At 41.0% G+C, this 19,957-nt stretch overlaps 1 protein-coding gene and 1 long non-coding RNA gene across 6 annotated transcripts in view; one reads left to right on the forward strand and one right to left on the reverse strand.

The window, feature by feature from the left end:
• Positions 1–605: 605 nt before the first annotated feature.
• LOC112550008 lies at positions 606–2,709 on the reverse strand. The gene is made up of 2 exons (XR_003093663.1): positions 2,561–2,709; positions 606–1,023 (listed from the first exon to the last, which is right to left on the reverse strand). It is a non-coding gene; the product is annotated as an uncharacterized LOC112550008 (long non-coding RNA).
• Positions 2,710–3,483: 774 nt separating this feature from the next.
• The window catches only part of PTPRJ (protein tyrosine phosphatase, receptor type J), a 171,455-nt gene continuing 154,981 nt past the window's right edge, over positions 3,484–19,957 (forward strand). For 4 of the 5 annotated variants that reach the window (XM_006022012.1, XM_006022015.1, XM_006022017.1 and 1 more), the window contains exons 1-2: positions 4,810–4,819; positions 8,178–8,366. In XM_006022012.1, coding sequence (XP_006022074.1) covers positions 4,811–4,819; positions 8,178–8,366 — 198 coding nt within the window. In that variant the 5' untranslated portion in view covers position 4,810. Of the gene's footprint in view, positions 3,516–4,809; positions 4,820–8,177; positions 8,367–19,957 lie in introns of those variants that run through there. The other variant, XM_006022013.2, reaches the window with a different exon arrangement.

Here is a 19,957-nt window from a genome sequence, read left to right on the forward strand (position 1 = left end):
TTGTTTTGCTGGTCCTTCTGGCTTGCCCCTTGACTTTGTTCTTGGCCTTGACCTCCTACCTTCTAGAATAAGCTTGTTCCTAGACCCTGCTCTCAGATTGACCTCTTGGCTTCCTGACTTGGTTTGACCTCAGGTTTTGCTTCCCCACCCTGACCCTTGTTGGTGCCTTAATTCCCTGAGTGGGCCCAGACCTGGCTGACCACATCCTGGTGTGACCAGTGCATTCTTTGGGGAGTTAGGAGATATGGGTTGGGTCCCAGGCCTGCCACTGATCCTATGTAAATCTCTTCACTGCCTTGTTCCTGCTACTGTGTTTCTTTTAATTTGATCTGCAACTTCTTGGAAGCTGGGAAGTACCTCACTATATGCTTCTACATCACTTTACAAAAGACGGTGCTCATCTAAAAGGGGATATGCAAATGCACTAAGGTGCAACTAATAGTTGTACAAAAACAGGCTAAAAGAACATGACAAAGTCAAGTACTCCAAAGTCAAGAAAGGACATATTTGTTATTGTACAACCTTAATTTGACTTAGTTGTGTGCCTGGTAGTTGTACTGAATGAGGCAGGATTCCTCTGGATAAAATAGTTTCTTATCAGTTAGTTATAGGTGGGTTTGGCAGGATTTATTTGATTTTTTTTGTCAATAAACATCAATTCCACCCTCCGACATTCACAAGCTGACAGAAAAATATTTTCATCAATAATCATAGAAATTAATAGAAAGGGGGCATAAAAAATCCAGGATGGGGGTAAAATAATCTGGAACGGGGGTGCTGCGCACATGCATGCATGTACACACATGCACAGCGGTGCTGCAGGCAGGGTGGGGAGAGCTCTGAGTGCACTGCCTGCTCTTCTGGCAGCAGCTTGGGCAGTAGCTTCAGGAACTAGAGGCGATGCTGGTAGGACTGTGCTGGGAGGTGCGGCTGGATGGGCACAATGCACCATGAGTTGCTGCTGTTATTTCTGCTTCAATGATGAAGTCAGTTTGGTGATTTTGGTCTGCTGTCAAAAATGTCCTGGGAGAGACAAGTGAGAGAAGGGTAATGATGAGTTTATATTGTAACCAAATATGAATGGATTTTCACTGGGCAAAGAAAAGGCACTTCAATGGCCCAAGTGTATTATGCCTTCTAAATATCAAAGACCTGCTGCAAATAAATAATATATGAAAACTTCTCAAAGAAAAGGGCGGCAAAATTCCTTTATAATAGAAATTGTTAGGAAACCTAAATGCAGGGGTTGAGAACAGATCTATTACAGGCTTTAACAGAAATCTGGCTTTAATGGGACCCATTTTCTATTTGTGCTGTTCAGTTCTTCCTTCAGGGGGTAGGTTTAGATTCATTAGAATCAAAACTCTCCTTGTTTCATGAAGTCTTTACTCCTGTAATCACCATGGGTCCTCTTGCAGTATGCTTGACCCATATGCATGAAAAATAAGTGCATAATTTGCTTAGCTGCATAACATGATACTGGTTTTCTTCCCACCCTGCTTCCCCCTCCTCCCATTTTTTTGCCTATTAGGAATTCTTAGGCCCCCACTGTTTGTAACATAATTATACCCCCTTTAATTGCATAACTGATTAAAATGACTCAGAGCTGTCCATGTCAAGACTTCCTAAACAGCTCTGAACAGATTAAGTCCTGTCAATTTTAAAGTTGCTAGTAGAGGAAGAAGAAACAAGAAGCAAGGTAACCAGCCTTACTGAAGGGTGGAAAGCTTAGTGCAGGCTATTTTTGTAGTTGATGAGCCTTGTTTACATTAAGTTCAGGAAACTGCATACTTAGGATAAGTACATAGTCTTTTTTTTAAAGTCCTGAGGCTAAGCTCTTAAGTGGACTATACTGTATTTGATATCCATTTCCCTTGGAGCCTGTAGATTTGAGCATATTTGAACTAAACCCAAAGAAACACCTGAAAACAGAAGATAGGAAGCAGGTGCCCAGGTGCAAAACTTTGTCTTTGTTATTATTCAGATATTTGAACTGCTTTTAAAATCCCTCTGAATTCCCTGCAAGTCTCCTAGGCTGGACTAGAACTAGCTGGAAACTGCCTGGAGACTGATATCTCCTTTGCCTTTGTGACAAAAGAAGTTCTGAAGACCAAAGCCAAGGAGGTGCTCATTTCAGTGGTCATTTCAGTGGTCTTCTACTCCTTGAACACAACTCTCTGGCCCATTCAGTGGGTAGAATCCCTCATTGCTGCTCACACTGAAGCAGACTGTGCCTATTTGCTACTGATGTGAAAGAAAAGCACATGCAGCACAAAGTACCAAAAAAACTGTGGTCTCTGAGCAAGCAGGAAATTTAATTTAGAATATGGGGTTCAATGCTTCTAAGATTAAATGGCTTATTCAGATCAGGGCGAATGCCTTGTGATTGCCTTATCAACTGAAACATGCTTGAGGGTGCCAGTCTCTAGGCAATAAAGGCAATGATATACTACCGTACACTACAAAGGTCTTTCTATTCCTTCCTCTTTTTGCTTCACTAAAAAGAGTGTGGCTAGTATAGAAAGACTGGCTGTACAGCCAACATAAACTAACCGCTCACCATATCAGTATCCTTTTCACTCCAGCATGAACAATCTCTTCCCTACAGTCTGGAGAGAACCTAACAGTAGAGTGATGCAGGGAAGAGAATGAGAGGTGATGGCATGACTCCAAGAATGGGGCCTATTGGGAGGCTTCCCTTCCATTACCCTGAATGCTAAACCTCTCAGTTTACAGTGCTTTAAAATGTTCTACACTTCAATTGAGAGCATCTGGCTGAACAGAGCTGGCAAACTTTTAAAAGGTGTATTATTTAAAAGGTGTATAATGATAATAATAATAATAAACAGCATGATTATTACAGCCTTATTATTAAAGGTGTATTAATAATAATGGTAATAATAATAATAGTACTAGTAGTACTATTTAACAGATCTAATTGGTGTTTGTCTTTCAGTGCATGGTATTGGCAATACCATCTGCCACTAGAGGCTGAAAACCAAGGGTGTAACTCAGTGATTTTTAATTAGAATGCCCTGCTGTGAGATCCTTTTAAGGGAGTTGCGGGTTGCCATGCAGTATTAGCACGGTTAGATGTGGAAACACCTAGATGTGATTCACAAGATAATTGCTGTATCATTTTTCTGAGGAGGCATGTTTCTGAGGAGTGCCTTGAATCTGAGAAGGTTGAGAACCAGTGATTTACCCACCTGGGCTCACTGAAGAGCCCCACACTTTTTGGTTGTGTCTATATAGCTTCTTTCCTGACCTGCCATTACTATCACTCCCACCCAGGTGCAACAGAAACCAGCGATTAGGCAGGGGAAATGATTCATAAACGACTAATTTATTTAATTGTGGCACACCTGAGCTAGAATACATGGCAGGAGCTTATTTTTTGGTTGTGGATTTGGGGTCAGCAGGACAGCGGTGTGAACATGCTTTTTATGGCTTAAAGGAACCATTACAATCTGACTTCCTACATAACACAACATCTCAAGGGATCTTTTATGCGGGTTGTTTATGTTATTCTGTCTAACTTCTATCTTGCATAAGTAATTATAGTTATATATTTTCTCTTGAAATTACACCTGCTATGGGTGTGGGAGTTGATAGAGTTCATCTCTTATCGGATGCCTCTGCACTAGTTGCACAGCCATGGCTTGACCTCAGAGGCGGCTGCATTTCAGTCAGTAGTGAGTGATGCAATACCTACATAGCTTGGGTGTCTTCTGAGGTTTAAAGCCACCCAAAACAGGGATGAAGCAACTCAGCCTACAGGCTGGTTGATGCTGTGCTTAAATCTGTGATGACAGCCAGCGGTCTATCAACAGTAGGTTTTAAAAAATTGCTAATGCTGGTGGTACTGAATGAGTTTTAGTGACAATAGGGATTTTTTTGGCAAAAGGTGCCTCTGGTATAGAGATAGGGCATCACTGAGAGGATGTTCAGGCATACTGTTTATTGTAGCTACCTAGTCTTCAGAGGGTTTGAAGCCTCAATTGCCTGTGAGAGTGCCTATAGGGATACTTATAAGTCCATTTAAGAAAAAAAACTTTTGAAAGAAGGATCATATTATTAATAATAATGGTAGAATTTTCTGTTTTCATATGAGCTATAACCTTCTTCAGAGTTATATGTAGAGGGAGCTTGGCATCACTTTCTTTTTGGGAAGTTACAGCTGCTTTTGTGGACAAAATATAGAAAACTGTGTGCTCTGTATTATAATTTAAAAGGGCAATAGGCCCCTTTGTTTTGGGATCCCAATTTTAAAAGAAAAATCCTTTTGTTTATGTGCTGCCTTGACCTACTAGCCTCTGTTGTTAATAATAAAAGTTCTTTCAGAGCATTCTGAGCAATCAGAAGTCACGAATAACTTTCAGTACGAAGCCAGAGCAATAAACAGGAAAAAACAGAGGAGGAAAAAAGCCTCTTTTTACCTATTTTTTTTTTTCTTAATTTCTTTCTCTCTCTCTCTTTCATGAGCAATTTGTACTTTTCTGGGTATGATTTGCAGAGTGTGTAGGCATGGGCTTTTCTGCTTGGCATGGAAATAAATGCTGAATGGAAAAAATGAGGAAACCGCTAATCTATCAGTTATGATGGTATATTAACAATTAGGCAGAGGAGTGTGTTCATGAGCAGAAATCATCTGTATGTGCTTGTGAATTATTATCACACCACAGGAAGAAGTTAAATAACTCGTGTTTTTCACATACATTTTAACAGCTGTGGGCAGGGGTGCATGGAGCATGCATCGTTCTCGTTTTGAATGGAAAAAATAACTTTCAGAAACTTTTACTGGACAGAGATGAGGAAAGTAAGAACCTTTAATTATTTGGGGTTTTTCGGGGGACAGGTTTCACCCAATGCAAAACAAGCCACTTGATGAAACTCCAGATTGTTGGGGCACCTAAACAGCTCAGAATAAAACTGATTAATCTACAACATATATTTTTAAAAGGCTTCATTTTCACAAACCTCTGCTCATTTCAGGCAGAGAGACACATATATTAAACATTGCTCTTATTCCCATTGTCCAAATCTGTTAATAACACTACATTTCAGAGCTACATAACACTACATAATAGAGCCAAATATGCCCAGTGTCTAAAGTGAGGTTCTAAAATCTGTATTCAGGCACCTAAAAAAGCAAAGGCCTGACTTCTCAGAAGGGCTGAGTACTCTTACATCCCGCTCAACTTAATGGGAGTAGCAGGTCCTACACTGAGAATCAAGCTGCTAGTTTTGGTGATTCATTGTGGAGTTGGAGGGATGACCTTTCTAAAATGCCTGAAACACCAATTGGATTTGGGCTCTTATGTCATGTAGGCCCTGTTGAAAAATCCCTGCTAGGAACCTATCTTTAGGCACCCAGATATAAAAAAACTTTTGCCTTAGGTCCTTTTTGCCACAGATGTCTCCTCACTGCTACCTCCCTGGTGGGGCTGAGCTGCAGAGGTAAGAAATTTGAAGTGCAAACCCAGGGGGACTGTTTCCTGACTTCTTGATTACCACTGCAGCAAAGCACTTACTTATATGCTTATCTTTAAGCACACAAGTAGGCCCACTAATATCATTGGGGCTACTTGTCTGCTTTAAGTGAAGCAGGTCCTTAAATGCCTTATTGGATCAGGGTCCAAAGGAGAGTGCCAAACCTTTCTTGAATGTAAGATTAGATGGGAATTTAGTTTGCTCTTCCTCTTTTCTTCTTCTCCTTCACTGATGTCCTCTGCAACAAATATCACATGGCATGAAACATTTGTTTACCACTCTGTTTGCTTACCAAGTAGCCTCATGTGAGGGAAATGACTATGAAATGTCCCCCTTCCTTGAGTTTCAGTAACCTTCCCCACCCCCATTAATTTGGTGCCACAGGAAAGGTCATTGGCCTTAAGAGATGATTTGCGGACATTGGATTTCTTGCTGATTTCACATGCTGAGTCTGACTCCAGCTTTCTCTGCTTTGTGAGATCTACAAAAAGGAAGCAAAAAAGCTGTTCATTAACAGGAGTCCATAGTAAAGGACAACTTCCAGTGAATCAGCCTGGATTTTCTCACAGCTCTCAATAGAGTTATGCCACAATTTGGATTATTAGGACTGTTGCTTGTGAATGAGCTGAGGGACTGCAGAGGAGAAAAGAACAATGTAACAATTGAATAAAGTTCCTTGAGAGCTGCAAAGGGAAATTTGGGGGTGTAAGAAAGACTAGCAGAGCAGCATCAAAACTTTAGTCAGCCATCTAAGTACTGGTATTGAACACAGTAATGACACTGACAATGACATTAGTTCACTCTTGGGAAATGCTTTGGTTTCCTCTCAACCTCAAGATGAAGGGTTTATTTTTAATGTAGGGACATGGTTTCTATTTACAGAGCTTGACTCTATCACAGTGGCTCGTATGTACAAATGTTTATCACAGTAGACAGACTTCTTGTTTGTACTAAGGAGGAAAAATAAAGACTTCAATCCTGGGCTGCACATCAGGAGACTTGGGTTCAAGTCCTGACTGCCACAGACTGCACTATTTGCCTTGAGCAAGTGACTTGATCTCTCTGTGTCCTTGTTTCCCATCTATAAAGTGGGGATATTTTTTCTATGTTGTTTCTTTCAAACATTAGCTGTTCAGAGCGAGCATGCCTCTTCCTGGGTGCTTGTTCAGTACCTACTAACAGGCTTGGTTGAGACTACTCCCTAATATAAAGAAAATTATGACAATGATGACACCTAAGAACGTACACATTGTTTGTTACCATTGGATTGTTATTTTCCTTCAAAGTATTTCCTTGAGTTTTTCATTATTTGCCTTAGGGTTTTTTCTGAAAGTTGCATGGAGGGAGAGAACTCTAATCATAACATTTTTAATAATAACAAACTTTTTGCACTGAAAGTGTGAGCACTGCCCTATGGGAGCGGGAAAAGTAGATGGTGTACGTGTAAAGCTACAGGACAGTGAACTGGTAGTGCTGGTAACTGTTTTTTTCCTGCAGGGCAACATGTATATACCAGACATGTAATTAGCTAACATCTTGAACTCGGTAGTTATCTCTTTGCCTGTGTCCAATACTCGTTGCTTATGGAAAGATTCTGCTCCGAATTTCCTCTTTGGTCTCTGTTGAATATTCTGCACCCATTCCATCTCCACCCATCCATCCCTCACTCCACTGCTTGACATCAGGCCCTGTGACATTTCTCTGCTTGTCTAGATATGGACACAACCTCAGCATCTGAGCACTTTTCAAGTATTTAAAAAAGAAAATAGGAGCATGTCATTGATTCCAAGCATGGTGGAGCATTATTTCTTTTCAGCTCTGACTGAGCAATTGCTGCAGATCTCTGGTGGTAGAGCAGCATTTGCTCTAGGTGTTTTAATAAGAAATTGCCTTACAGTGTCACAGAGGAGAGATCAGAGAACTGCAGTTTAAACTTACTGGTCTTGATTTTCAGAAGTGCCAAGAACCTGCAGGACTCAGTAGCTCTGAAAATCAGGCCCATACTGTTTAGCTATCTACTTAGGAACATGAGACAATTATTTTTAAGAGTTAGCAGATGTTTTTTTGCCAAAAGGAAAACAAAAGGGAATAGCCTCTGAGTAACCTAGTTCCAATAGGAAGGAGACTTCTATGTTCCATTATTAGGTAGTTGGGGTTTACTTTTCCATCTTTTTCTTTTGGGGAAAAACAGATCTGGCAAACTGCCTCTGTGTTATTTCTAGGGAACCACTTGCCTAATAATTCAAAGCACCTGAGCTGACTTTCTCTTTTCGAAAGCACCGTCTAGGCAGAACAGCTCATTGGGTGCAAGGATTTGAATACTTCAAGAATTAAAGATATTCTTTTATCTTTATAAATGCTTGAAAGCTGAGGCTAAATAAACTAAATCTGCCTGGCAGAATATTCCCGAATTTCCCAAGTGCAAAATACGATTAAATGCAAATACATGACCACTGAAGTATGAAAGACTTCTCAGAAGGTCAGATTCTGCTCCAGCATTGCCCATCCTGAGCATTCAAAAAGTATGAGGTTGGCTTAAAAACTTTGATATAAACCCTGCAAAACTTGTTACATTTAATTTCTGGTTTATAGTCTTTTTAAGGAGTACTTGAGTCAAAATTTTAAGCCTTTCTCTGCCACCTTCAAGGCTGTAATATTCTTTTCTTTTCTTTAAAAAAAAATAGAAGCTGAGATTCTCTCCCCATCATGACTCCAGGAACTGGTGCTTACAGAGAAACTGCCCTATCCAGAGAATCAGGATGAAACTGCAAAAGTGGGCAACAGTGCTGATCTCTACTAGATGGGAGTTAATTCAGAGAAACTGGCCTTTGTGGGTTTATTCTGACGGACTTGAGATCAGACACTACTTTTATGTAAGTAAACATTACGAAGCTCCTACTTCTAAAAGAACTAGGTGGTACATGGGGCCCCGTTTATGAAATGTTGAGTTCTAGCTGAAGTTGTGGTGGCATCCAAGCAAGTCATTTTCAGTGTAAAGGTCTCAGTTGATAGGTGGCTTAGAGCAACAGTAATCTCTGTAGCCCAGCTGTGTACGGAGTGAGACATGAAGCATCCATGGTGTCATCACATCCCTCATTTTCCCCATTTTCCTTTACCCATTTTCCAACCTAATCTCCAAGTAACCACTTCAGAACAATCTGTGGAACTAGAGACAGTCCTGGAAAAATGGAGAAAGATCTCTCCCTAGAAAGATCTCTCTCCTCTTCCTGCAGAAGAGGAAAACCCTCTCTCTGGTTCAGAATCTATTGTATATAGATTCTGAACCAGAGAGAGAGTTTTCCTCTTCTGCAATTTGCAGTATTTGCCACTTACATGATGACTTGTTCACTGCAACCCATTGCTTTGACACCTTACCCTAGATTCCTGAGTCTTGCAAGTAAACTCCAGCAGAGAGGCAAGCTCTTGAATGAGAGCAGGGAATTAGTGAGCATAGTTAAAGGCATTAAGATAAGGAGCTAATCTCCTGAAAGGAAAATCCAAATTAGACATTAGGAAGATAATCTCTGTGGTGTGGAGTTAATCAGGCAATGGAATAATGCAAAAAGAGCCTTAAAATACTTGGGTCAGATCTTCAACTGGAGTAAACTGGTATAGTTCTCCCAACTTCACTGGTGCTGTGTGAATTTACATCATCTTGAAAATCTGCCCTGTGAATAGTAAAGGGGCTAAAGCTTTGCACCTTGTGTAGTCACTTACACCTATCCAAAATGCTTCCTTTTACATCTGATAGGATTTTAGACCAGTTTCACACAGGCACCTGTGCAAAGCCATGAAAAGTGAGTCCCTTCACCTTGGTTACTATACTTTGTATCAGTTTAGGGACCCATGGATCTGAAACCATTTGTACTAGGTACTGAGAAGCCCAAGTCAGGTTCTAAACCCTTAAAGTCAAGATGACATTGCTTTTAAGAGCTATTGGTACCCTCTTGGTTCTTGTTATATCAGCTCTGTGTTCCTTCAACACTGACTCCACTGCCCCCATCCCACAAAGTTTTCTACGCACAAAGGTAGGAGCAAAGGGTGTGCTAAATGTTTTTACCATCTAGGCTAGACAACATGAGCCAAATTCTCATATGGTATAAAATAATGTAACCCCACTGAAGTCAATGAAGCTATGGGAAGGCACATTGGGTGCTATGCTGGGAAATGTAGGCAGTGATCACGGTAGTCTTCTTCCCAGTCCCCATCACTGGTATACCTCTACTGGAACTGCAACAGTTGCAGAGTACTGAGCTAAAATGTTTGTTAAAAAGGTTTGTTGAAATCAAGACTTCTCTGTATGATACGGTGTCCTGGTTGAATATTATTCTGGTTGAATACTGCATTGATATGCATTTGTTAGGAGTGCTGAGATAATATTTTTTGTTAACTATTTACATGTTGGTATTGTTTGGCAATTGGACTCTTTTGGACATGTTTTTTCCCACAAACTTAAACTTCTAAACCAAGGGCATGATTTTCTTTTAATTGAAATTAATAAGAATCTTTCCAACAGGAGCTGGAGCAGGTGGTATGGTATTGATCCTTGGGTCTCTTACTATACTACCCTCTTAATAAACATCTTACTTCTATGGTTGCATTAACTGGCAAATTAGATGAATCTCTGTCTGGTGTTCAGAATTGGGACAGTAAGGACCACTGGGCTGCTTAACAATAAAATTCCTGTATTTTCATTACTAAGAGATGCAGCAGCCATTCACATAGTGCTCTTACTATTAATTGAGTTTTCTATCAGTACCATGAGAGAGCTGACTATTCTTTTTGGCAATAGAGTAAATAAAATTCAGCAGCTTGCATTTTTTACCTTCAGTAGACTTTGCAGTTACTACACTCAGCCATCTGCTTGGTAATGAATGAAATATGCCACCCTATCTCTGTGGTAGTCTTCACAAGGTAATTGGTGAGTATAGCCAAGGTTAATTAATAAACGCTATTAATTAATAGGGAGGTGATATCCAAATAGAAACAAATTTATTACAGGTTTTTTTTCAAATCTTTAGTACATTTCTGCATTTGTGGGGAACAAGCAATGCCACAAGTAATAAAACAGTCTTTTTCATGTCAGTTAAGATTAGTGGTAAACCCCAAATTTAAATGAGAAACCATTTGGTTTTCTCTCAGAGTTATGTATTAATAATAATATCAAATTCTGACACAGAATATCTACTGTAAAGGAGAGAGTACATAACGTGTTCTATTCCCTGGATAAAAGTGTGCTGTATATAGGCACTAAATTAATTGTGCATAGGTCTCATTATCAATTCCTTCACTAATTATTATAACAACAGCACTGACACTTTTCTATCCCGTTCACTTTGATCTGAAGAGATCAGGAGATGGATAAAAGGATAAACCATCTTCCATCTTTAGATCACTGACTTGACTGAGGGCTAGGGCAGAAGCAGTCAAAATGGAGTATTCTCTGAAGGCTGTTTGGTGCCTGTGTTAAATAGGAATTCATAGTTCAGTTCCTAGTAGGAATGGTATCTGCATCACACTTAATTATCACTTGTGATGGCAGGAAAAAGTGAAGAAGCCAATGAGTGAACTGAGCATGGAGGATGAATAATTCCAAGTTTAGCATCAAGGTCCATTGTCTCGTTGTGTGGGTGCTGACCCTCTCTGAATTCCATCTGCTTTTGGAAATAATCAGCAGCGTTAGTCAAGAAACCCGTATTATTTATTTACAGCTATTTTTTTATGAACTTTGCAGCCGTAGGCTAAATCCTTAGTTCCAGTCTTTTCTTTCACTTCTAGGAAAGAAACATTGCAGGAGCAATTTTACTTACCAAAAAAAAAAAAAGCTAAATCAGTGTGTTTATGGTTATTAATATATGGACTGAATTTAGTGTTCCTGTGCCATGATGCTTCAGATTAACTTTGATTATCACTGCTTTATAGTTCTCCATAGGTGCAACCCCTGTGGGGAAAATGAGGAGAAAGCAATTCCTATTTCACACTCATTTTACTATTCCCTTTGTGTCCCCTTCAGTGGGGTGCCATTTTCCTTACCGAATTCCCTTCCCCTCTTCCTACCACCATGTTTGGCTCTGATTTCACTGCCAGAAATATATATTTTACAGTAAGATAGCTAACTTGTTTATAATGTTACTGTACAATGTATAGTGAAGATAAGGCACAGGTCATTTTTACTTCAGTGTGTGGTTAGATGAGATTGACCTCAGCCAACAATATAAAACTGAAGTTACAATTTCTTTTAACTTAGCTACCACATGATGGCTGGACTAGACAACGTTTGAGATTGCTACCAAACTTGTCATACCAGCTTCTAATGTGGTTCCCCTTCTAATGTGGTTCTTCTTCTCTTATAAAGGCCTTAGCACCATAGCCACTGTTTTACACTGAAGGGGAGCAATCAGTCGACTGGACCTAACTAAACAGATGGGTCTTCTGACTGAGAAGATCCTTAGGAGCAAAAGTCCGGAATGAAGGATCCAGTCTTAGTCTTTCACAAGAGTATTGAGTTCCATCACTGGCATTGGCTCAGTGTTTAACGTGCAGTGTTTAACGTTCAGTGTTTAAAATAACAGTGTTTAAAGTGCAGAAAATTATTCTCCAAAGGAAAAAATGTACCATAGCTAAGAAAAAGAAGGAACTGAAACCAGTGTGCCTTGTACATACCCATAAGACCACTACAGCTCAGTTAATTTTGAGCAGCTGGCTAAAACCTTAGTTCTGCTTTGTGACGTGTGCTTGGGTGGTAGAGATGATATTTGACATTTTGGTTGACATCTTACCTATACTGACCAATAACTATGTGAGTAACATGAATTAACACAATTTTGACAAATCTGGGATTTCTTTCAATTTTTTTACTCTCATCCATTACTTTTTAAGCTCAAAACCTCATAAAATGCAGGCCAAAGCTTTAGTGGGTGTAAGTCCTGTCATGGCTTCATTGATTTATGAGTTTTAATCTTGTTTTTTGGAACAATAGCATGACACTTAGCAATTAATTACTTAAATTATAAATTGAGGAAACCTAGATTGAAACAACTCTCAGAATAAAATTAGTTATCATTTGTTTATCCTGTTTTAGTCTTTCATTTATTTAAATTACATTAAGAAATTATGATATTTCTAATCAGTGTTTCTCCACAAATGCACAGTACTGAAGCTTGGGTCAATTGTGATGGTAGTGCTCTGGTGAGGTGAAGCTCATAGTTTCAAACAGAAGATAGCAGTGGTTGTAAAAGCCCTGTTGAAAAGGCGCCAGATGTATACGTGTCCACACCCTTAAGCTGTATGTGGCAGATGTCAGTAATAACTCCATGGAATTCATGTGGCAAAAATTCTGGAATTTCTAAAAAATGAAAGATGGGATTTTCAAAGGCTCTAAAGGAGTTAGACACTTAACTTCTTGTACATGCTCAAAAATTCACTACAGCTCAGTTAATCTTGAGCAGCTGGCCAAAACCTTAGTTCTGCTTTGTGAATTTTTTTGGGTGGTTGGGATGATCTTAACATTTTGATTGACATCCTGTCTATACTGACCAATAACTATTGATGGCAATACCTGCTAATGGCACTGAAAATCACAGTATAAGAATTTAGCTAACTAAAGCCAGTCTGAGGGGAGAGGAGTCCAGGAGAGATGGCTATATTTTAAAGAAGCCTTACCTAGAGTGCAGGAACAAACCATCCTGATGAGCAGGAAGATGAGCAAGGATGGCAGAAGACCCATTTGGCTTAGCAGTAAACTACATGACAAAAAGGAAACTTATAAAAAGTGGAAACTTGGACAAATAACTAGGGAGGATTATAAGAGCATTGCTCAGGCATGCAAGGATGAAGTCAGGAAGGCCAAAGCGCATTGGAGTTGCAGCTAGCAAGGGATGTGAAGGGTAACAAGAAGGATTTCTACAAGTATGTTGGTAGCAAGAGGAAAATCAGGGAAAGTGTGGGTGTTTTACTGAATGGGGGAGGCAAACTTGTGACAGACGATGCAGAAAAGGCTGAAGTGTCAATGCCTTTTTTGCCTCAGTCTTCACAGGCAGGATCAGCTCCCAGACTACTGCACTGGGCAGCACAGTTTGGGGAGGAGGTGAGCAGCCAACGGTGGTGAAAGAACAGGTTAGGGACTATTTAGAAAAGCTGGATGTGAACAAGTCTATGGGGCCAGATGGGATGCACCCAAGGGTGCTGAGGGAGTTGGCTGATGAGATTGCAGAGCCACTGGCCATAATCTTTGAAAACTCATGACTATCAGGAGAGGTCCTGGATGATTGGAGAAGGGCAAACATAGTGCCCACATTTAAGAAAGAGAAAAGGAGGATGCAGGGAACTACAAACCAGTCAGCCTCACCCCAGTCCCTGGAAAAATCATGGAGCAAATCCTCAAGGAATCCATTTCTAAGCACTTGGAGGAGAAGAGGGTGATTAGGAACAGTCAGCATGGATTCATCAAGGGCAAGTCATGCTGGACCAACTTGATTGCCTTCTGTGATGAAATGACTGGCTCTGTGGACATGGGGAGACCAGTGGATGTGGTATATAGGCAGTCCTCAACTTACAACATTTCGAGTTACAACGTTTTGCACTTACAACGTTTATAAATTGACACCCTGTTACAACTTTCTGACATCAATTTCAACTTTACAATGCTTGATCCGATGTGATGCCACACCAGCGAACAAGTTCACTGTGTCACCCATCTCCCTGGATAACATCGATCCAAACTTCCTTGGACACTTTCTTTTAGAAAGCAGACAAGACTCCAGAAAATCCTGCAGACAAGACTCCTGAGAAGACTCCAGCCAAGAGCCCTTCAAAAAGTCCAGCAAAGTCACCTCAAAGAAGTCCTTCCAAATCAATATAATTGCTATTTACAGTATAAATACATTAATGTTGCTATATTACTCATTTATAATTGATCGAGTACAAAATTCTGGGGTATTTTTGGTGAAAATAGGGTATCGGGCCTTGGTTCAGGAATCAATCCCTCATTTATAACATTGTTTCTTATGAGAAAATTGGTTCCGAGTTACAACATTTCGACTTAAGATGCAGTTTTCAGGAACCAATTGTGTCGTAAGTCCGAAGACTGCCTGTACCTTGATTTTAGCAAGGCTTGTGGTAGTCTCCCACAACATTCTCACAGGCAAGCTAAGGAAGTATGGGCTAGGTGAATGGACTGTAAGGTGGGTAGAAAAATGGCTGGAGCATTGGGCTCAGAGTACTAACCAATAACTCAATGCCTAGTTGGCAGATGGTATCAAGTGGAGTGCCCCATGGGTCAGTCCCTGGAGCCAGTTTTGTTCACTGTCTTCAACAATGACCTGGAAGATGACATAGAGTGCACCCTCAGCAAGTCTACAGACAACACCAAGCTGTGGTGTGTAGTAGATATGCTGGAGGGTAGGCGCTAGGATTCAGAGTGATCTAGATGAATTGGAGGATTGGGCCAAAAGGAATCTCATGAGGTTCAACAAAAACAAGGTGCAAAATCCTGCACTTTGTATGGAACAATCCCATGCACAAGTACAGGCTGGGGGCTATATGGCTGGGGAGCAGCTCTATGCCAAGGACCTGGGGGTTACAGTGGACAATAAGCTAAATATGAGCCAACAGTGTACCTTTGTTGCAAAGAAGGCTAATGGCATACTAGGCTGCTTTAGTAGGCATGGTGCCAGCAGCTCAAGGGAAGTGATTACTCTCCTCTATTCAGTACTGGTGAGGCCACATCTGGAGTACTGTGTTTTTTGGGGGGCCCCCACTACAGAAAGAATGTGGACAAATTGGAGGGAGTCCAGTGGAGGGCAAAAAAAATGGTGAAGGGGCTGGGGCACATAACTTATGAGGACAGGCTGAAGGAACTGGGCTATTTAGTTTGGAGAACAGAAGACTGAGAGGGGTTTTAATAGCAGCCTTCAACTACTTGAAGGGAGGTTTGAAAGAGGATGGAGCTAGACTGTTCTCAGTGGTGACAGATGACAGAACAAGGAGCAATGGTCTCAAGTTGCAGCAAGGGAAGTTTAGGTTAGATATTCAGTAAAAAATTCTCACTAGGAAGGTAGTAAAACACTGGAATAGGTTATCCAGAGAGGTGGTGGAATATCCATCCTTGGAGATTTTCAAGGCCCAGCTAGACAAAACTTTGGCTGGGATGATCTAGTTGGGGATGGTCCTGCTTTGAGCAGGGAGTTGGATTAGATGACCTTTTGAGGTCCCTTCCAACCCTAATTTTCTATGATTCTATGAAACCTCACCATAGTTGGTTGGATACCTACCATTTCAGTGCTACGGTAAATAGAAGTGTGTTGCCAAAACATTCCAAGGGAAGCAGGACATGTAAGTGAACAAAGAAGACCAGAGCACCTCACGGTCCTTTAGTATTGCAGATGCAGTGATTCAAATTGAAATACAGTTCAGTCCTGCTAGTCAGAATGTGAATTATTATTTCTTTAAGGTCAGATTTATATTTTCCTCCCATGACCTTTCTGCCATGTTGCTTTGCAGGATTAGTTTCCAGGTATTATTTCCAAGATATCGGAAACCAGTTTGGTTGAGAAGAAATTGACTTAGCACAGTAAATGACATCCAATAGGCAAGAATATCTTGCTTAATCTATGTATATTAACATTCCAGTGACTAGGTCTAGCCAGATGCTTTTCGGTTAAGTTCTCTGCTTTGTTTTCAAATATTTAATATGCAACCACTATGTGATGTTAAGCTACAGCAGGTCCTTGTAAAATTAATATTGGTCACCTGTGAAATAAGCCAATTGGGCTCTCCCAAATTATTTTATGATTAAAATAACTGAGTCTGCTTTTCTTACAGAACTGACCAACTGAGTTTCAGGACATCTTGAAATAATGCTCAGTTGAATAGCCCCCTGTGTAAAAAGCATTTGGTTTCAATGGTGTATATCATTTTGGATATTCTTTGTTGGCAGTCTCTGCAGAAAGGCTGAGGACTGACAGTGGGTAGATCACAATCTGCTTGCTAGCCTCCCACATGGGCTCCCTTCATAACTCAGTGGATCCCAACTGCCAGTGTCCACTGAGAGGAGCTTATTCTACTTCACCCCATTCTAGCATCTGAGCTTGGGTTACATAAAGGTCTTTACTCAGAGCCAGACACAGGAAAATATTCTCAAATCTGTAACATTTAGAAGAAATGATGGGAAGAACAGAATCAATTCTTTTGGTCCAAGGTTTTGAACACATTGGACTTTATTACTGTTAGCATGTTCATTACTTTCATACGTAAGAGTGTACCCATTCCAGAATCCCTGAACTGCTGTCTGGTGAGTGAATAGACCAATAAAACTCATTGAATAAAATCCTGGTCCCATTAAAGTCGAGAGGAGTGTGGCCAATGACTTGGTTCTCAATTTCTTAGAGATAAGCCGGATGCAGTACCACAGCGTATAGCAATTTGTTGCCAAAACATGAGAGTGTGTGGGTGAGGGGTTTCTGCACAGAAAGTTAATCTCTAGTTCTCATAAAACATATCCTTAGTGTAACTAGGGCAGGTGAATGTGGCACCAGAGCCCCATCAGGTAAGACTTCACTCCCCCCGTGCCCCCTCCCCCTGTGCCCGTGAAAGTGCTCCCTGTGCTTATGGAACATATAGTCTCTAGTCTGTTACCTCTTTGCTCCCACAAAAGTAAAAGCTGTTGGCCACATACAAGCTATACATATTAGCTTGTATAAGGCTTATAAATGCAGTTGATTATTATATAGCCTAGTGTTGTTAAAATCAGATAACATGGCATTATTTCTATGACTGTGGTTCCCAACCTTTTTAGACTTAAGGCACCCCTGGATAAACTTGAGGCACCGCTTGGAAAATGCCAGTTCTTAGTTTTTCACTCTTTTTGACCACAGAAAAATAATAGTCATTTTTCTGTTGCAAAGAACTCAGGATGACCATAACTATGGATTTCTGTTTGAAATCTCCAGGTTTATGTTGTGAATCATGGTTGTACAACTAACAATGCTAACATTGCATGACACCCTTGAAAGGATCTCAAGGCACCCAAGAGTGCTGTGGCACTCTGGTTGAGAATCACTGTTCTACCAATTTGGAGAGGGATAATGACTCAGTGGAGTGTAGATAGAATGTAGGTAATTTAGCCAGGACTCTGGGATTAACTTCCATACTATAGCACAGGAGTGCTCAACCTCCAGCCCATAAACCAAATGCAGCCTGTGGAGCCATGACATCTGACCTGCAGGGCTCCCCAGGGGTCAGGAAATTTGGTGGTAGGGGAGCAATGCTACTCTCCCCCACTGCCAAACTCCAATCCTCATGCTGCAAGTTGGGACCAAACCATACCCCCTTTCCTCCGTGGCTGGATCAGGGGCAGGCCATGCCCCCTCCCTCACAGGGCTGGGTTGGGGCTGGGTCAAGCCACCTTCTCTTTCCCCGCCGCCTGTCCCATGGTGATAGGTTGGGACTGGGCCACAGCCCCTCCCCCCGCACATGGCTGGATGCAGCCCCACCACAACCACCCCAGGTGTTGGATCAGGACCATTGGCCACAGCAGGCCCATGGATGGACTGCACATCTGGCCTGCCAGCCAAAAAGATTAAGTACCACTGCTGCAGCAAAAAAGAATGGAATGATACTTCCAGGCCCTTAACTAGACGCAATCAGCATGAGAGAGGGCAAAGAGTTTAGTTGGCTTAGAAATTAAATTGCTACGTACCAAAAATCAACCACGACTTCCTGCAGCTACTGGCTTGAGGAGCCAGGGGGTGGGGGAAGGACTTGAATCTATGTATAAACTAGGCTAAAACCACATTTTAGGTTCTGAGAAGTTTCAACATTGCTGGCTCTCTGTGCAGTAGCAGGAGGTAGGTAAAGGTGGCTCCTGATATATTTTGATCTTTCCCTCCTCCTCCCTATTCCTAACATCCACTATGCCCTCTAGGTCCATGGTTGGGGATGGGCAATCACTCTGCTTCAGTGATCACCAACCAGCACACAGTGGGAAAACACTCACTTCTCTGCTCATTCAAAGCATGCTTCTTGCTGTGTTCTGCTTCTGCTTTATAGGCCTTCATCCCTGATCTGTAGTAGGATAAACAGAGAAGCAATTACTGTGTTGCTGATTGGCACATAAAAAAGCTACATTTGGGAGGCTTCCTGGACTGCTTGAGCCCCTCAGAAACTATCCCTTACTTTTTCATGGTACAGGGTGATGTTTGTTCATGTGCAGTGTTTAGCTTGCCTGGGATGCTGTTATTTTCTGTTAAAACTAGAATTCAAAAACTAGAAATAGAAACATCTCAGCAAAAAATATGCCCTCATGTTTTTTACTGAAGGCATTTTTAATAGGAGCAGAGAGATAACAAGACAATGTTACTTTTACATACAAATTGATTTTTTTGTACCACTGAAGTTTTTAATAAAAATATGTCATTTAAAAGATAATTACTTTAAAAAATAGAGGGAAAGAACAGTGATTCCAGTTTCAGTGTGTATGAAGATCTTTGCTTAGTTTCTTAAATTTTGGTGTGAGGAATACATTGCATTCCTCTCCTGGGATTTGGGAGATAAGCTTGTGAGAGACACCTGAAGTGAGTTCAGTAGTAGACAGAACTGCTAAACATTTCTCAGCATCAAATGTCTTCTGAGATCAGGTCAAACTGTGTAATAAAAGCCAAAGCTCTATCTACAGGTAATTACCAATGGCACTTGTCTAGCATTTGTAGCTTCAGAGCACTGGGAGACAACTGATAGGAGAAAGGATGATTTTGGTTCGGAATCAAAAAATCTAGGTGGTGTCCCTGGCCTGCTATATAAAAACTTGATATATAGGACTTGATCTTGCCTGGGGCTGATGCTCCTGCGAGGTTTGGCTCAACTTCAATGCAAAGCGAGAACAGGCAACACCTTAAAACCTTTGTGCCTCAGTTTTTTCCAGCCAGGAGATGGCGAAAATACTCTTACTTTTTCCCATCCTTTTGGTTTTGTTGTTTGTTTCAGTTGTGAACTCTCTGAGAAATGAAATGGCCCACAAATGAGTATGTCTACATTGCATAATTCAGTGTCATGCAGAGATACTTGAACAGAGAGGTGTGAGATGTCTGTGGGCCCAGGACAGAAACTTCCACTTATTTCTTTACTGTAACCATATGGGATAGCAATACACACCTTTGTAGATCCATTTTGAAATAGATCTCTGCTGTGAGTCCCTCCCATTTGCACATGGGTTGACTTGCATTAACTTAACATTGTGGGATTCTTGCCAGTTACCTTGGTTGCTTGCCTCTAGAACTGACTCTGCAACTGAAGTAGCTCCAAACACACTTGTTCAGGTACCAGACATAGTAGAACTGCATCTGTGCAGTGCTCTACTTGAGTTAACATTACTCTACCCCAGGGGTGGGCAATTATTTGAACTGGAGGGCCACTTAAGGAGTTTTGGTCAGCTGATGAGGGCTGAGAGGCAGTGGAACCAGGTTCAGCA

This window comes from Alligator sinensis, unplaced genomic scaffold (genome assembly GCF_000455745.1).
Source record: "Alligator sinensis unplaced genomic scaffold, ASM45574v1 scaffold983_1, whole genome shotgun sequence".
NCBI classification, from domain to species: Eukaryota; Metazoa; Chordata; order Crocodylia; family Alligatoridae; genus Alligator; species Alligator sinensis.